General features: G+C 40.6%; 1 protein-coding gene across 5 annotated transcripts in view; it reads right to left on the bottom strand.

Annotated features, from left to right (window-relative positions):
• Positions 1 to 2,630, bottom strand: part of LOC109962719 (rho GTPase-activating protein 44-like) — a 69,992-nt gene that overhangs the window by 17,033 nt on the left and 50,329 nt on the right. For all 5 annotated transcript variants that reach the window (XM_020604655.1, XM_020604658.1, XM_020604659.1 and 2 more), the window contains exons 12-13: positions 1,514 to 1,595; positions 1,280 to 1,360 (exon numbers count right to left, since the gene is read on the bottom strand). In XM_020604655.1, coding sequence (XP_020460311.1) covers positions 1,280 to 1,360; positions 1,514 to 1,595 — 163 coding nt within the window. The remainder of the gene's footprint in view (positions 1 to 1,279; positions 1,361 to 1,513; positions 1,596 to 2,630) is intronic.

The following is a 2,630-nucleotide window of genomic DNA, read 5'->3' as shown; positions in this document are numbered from 1 at the left end:
GTTTGTTTAATTAATACACAACCTTGAACTGTGTTTAGTGTGTGTTTATTGTTTCTACACTGTGAAACAGTCCCTGGAAAAATTGTCCATAAGTTACAAGTAACAAAGTACATACGTATTCTGAGTTATTTGAAGTAATATCATTTCTGGGAAATCTCCAATTGATGTTTTAAAGGTGAGGATCATACTGAACCCTAGACAAAGTTTCTTACATTGGAATGTTTCTTTTGCCAACTTGTTTTTTTGAGTTTAGAGGGGTATGCACTAAGTAGCTATTCCCTTACTATAACGAGCCGGGTGGCAAAAGGGTTACACATATATACTGCATGCAGTGTTACAGTTGTGGTTTGAACAAGAGCACTGGGCATTTATCATGCCTTGTGCTCATGAGACACACTCAGCTAAAGAATGTTACTACAGCAAGGTGTTATTAATGTTTTTCAGAGTCTAAGACACAAAAATGTGCTAGTGGGTTTCTGTGGCGTTCACAGAGCGGCTGAGCTGAATGACTCATCCTGGGTCGAATCACAGCTGAAGGAGCAGCAGGCGGCTCATTGCGGCGGGGGGGGGGGATCACCTGGACAGGTCTGACAGGTCCTCTAGCAGGAGGACTGTCTAAAAATACACACTATATGTGCAATTCAGTGATGACACTGTGTGACAGTGCTGCAGTGTCTCACTCTTTTTTATTCCTCTCCTCCTCCTCCCTGTCATGCCTCTCCTCTTTTTTTCTTTTGATCATAAGACAAACCTTCAGCAAACATCCACATCTCACTTTAATGCGTCAGCTACCAGACCGACTCCTAAGGTATAATGCCTCTTTCTCACCACTAATTCACACAAAGCAAGTTTTTTTTAGGTAGGTGTTGATTGGAGGCACTCGATGATCCATCTTCATTGAAGCTGAGATGGATTTTTCTTTATCACTCCTGATTTGAAGCCGTGAACAGATACTGAGGAGTAAAAGTGACTGAAAGTGAAATTAAAAGCTTCTCTTATAACAGATATAATCAGTATTTCTATATTTAATAGTGTCACAGAGAAGTTCCTCTCAGCTTTACACAGAATTTTAGCATTTTTCAACCCCTCGTTTTGGTTTTTCAGGCCACAACTGTACTGTTTGGATTCAATCTCACTGTTCTCAGTGAAATCCTCCAACTGCAACTGAAGAACCATGCTAGCCAGAAAGGAATTAACAGGATAACTTTAGCTGGCTAACTCCCATGTCAGCCACATGTGAAAACACGGACGCAGTGGACACACAGGCACGGTGACTCACTTAAAGTTGTTGTTGTTGGCGTGGGGTAGTTTCTCACAGGCCTTGAGGAGAGCCTGAAGTCTCTTGTCTTGATCTTGAATGCTGCAGGATGATAGAAAGATACACAGGATTTTCAGGACAATATGGTACCTTTAACATGTTATATTAAAGAAAACAAAGGCAGAACATGTATGAATGACTTTAACCTGAAGACAAAGTTTAGATCTAACATTAATATTCTGAGCAGACACACACTTTGATGCCTGGATCCAGTCATTGTAGAGTTCAAAGGTCATCAATGGCTCAGGAAGCTCCCGCAGGTAGGACTTCAGAGCACCTGGAGAGGACAAGGTAAAAGCTTGATAAATGCAAACTCTGCATGTGTAATGCATATGTTCCTGCATGAGCCCCGTGTCGCTATGATGACCAGCAGGTGACATAGTTATGTAGAGAGAAAGAGACAGTGGGAGACTGAAGTAGATGTTTCCTGAAAAGAAAGAACGTTGGACAGTTATAAACATCAACTGTTCAGTGGACTGTAATGTGTTTGATTCTGACTTTTGTTGTGGAGAAAAACAAACCTCAGCAGAAGCTGTAGACAGTGCAGGTATGAGTGATGTCTGATCTGAGTGTATCCATGGGAGTGACTGCAGGTTATTGCCTCATTTGATATGACAGGTTCTATGGAAATATGTGTGTCTTGTTTACCAAACCAAGTCCTTGTTATATCCTTTACTATCATCTGAAAACAATATCCACCTTCTCTCAGAGGATTTGTCACCTCAGGCAGCGACTGGTCCAGCGTACAGAAGTTTGGACTTTGCTCTCTAGCTTTCTTTAGTATTCGTCACACACACAAGTTCTGTCACTTTTCATGTGAACAACACTGTGTGCAGCATCAACAAAACAACCCTTCCCTCTCAATGACAGCCAGCGTTCACCCCACCTTTGAGCGTGGTCATTCAACAGCTAGAGACACTTTTGTTTTTAGACTGATTCAATCCTCCTTCTGACCTAAAAAGCTGTGAAAGCACTGGCTCTTTCCTACATCTCCATCACATCACTGTGGTTCCTGATGCTGGTTATTTAACTGTTCCTAGACTAAACCAAATGTTTTACACATTTGAAAAGAACTGTGGTGACTTCAATATAAATTTGTTAAATCCTAACAAGCACACAGGAACTGAGGAGTTTATTAACACAATATATAGATGCAGTTTACACCCCAAAATTACAAAACCAAGTAGAGTAACAACCCAGCATGCAACACTAATAGATAATATATTTACCAATGTTATTGACAGCAAACTGACAAGTGGATTAATTATAAATGATATTAGTGATCATCTACCAGTATTTGTGGTTTATGAGG

Source organism: Monopterus albus, unplaced genomic scaffold (assembly GCF_001952655.1).
Source record: "Monopterus albus unplaced genomic scaffold, M_albus_1.0 scaffold67.1, whole genome shotgun sequence".
Taxonomy (NCBI): domain Eukaryota; kingdom Metazoa; phylum Chordata; class Actinopteri; order Synbranchiformes; family Synbranchidae; genus Monopterus; species Monopterus albus.
The sequence above is the reverse complement of the archived record's forward strand: the minus strand, read 5'-3'. Positions and strand labels throughout refer to the sequence as shown.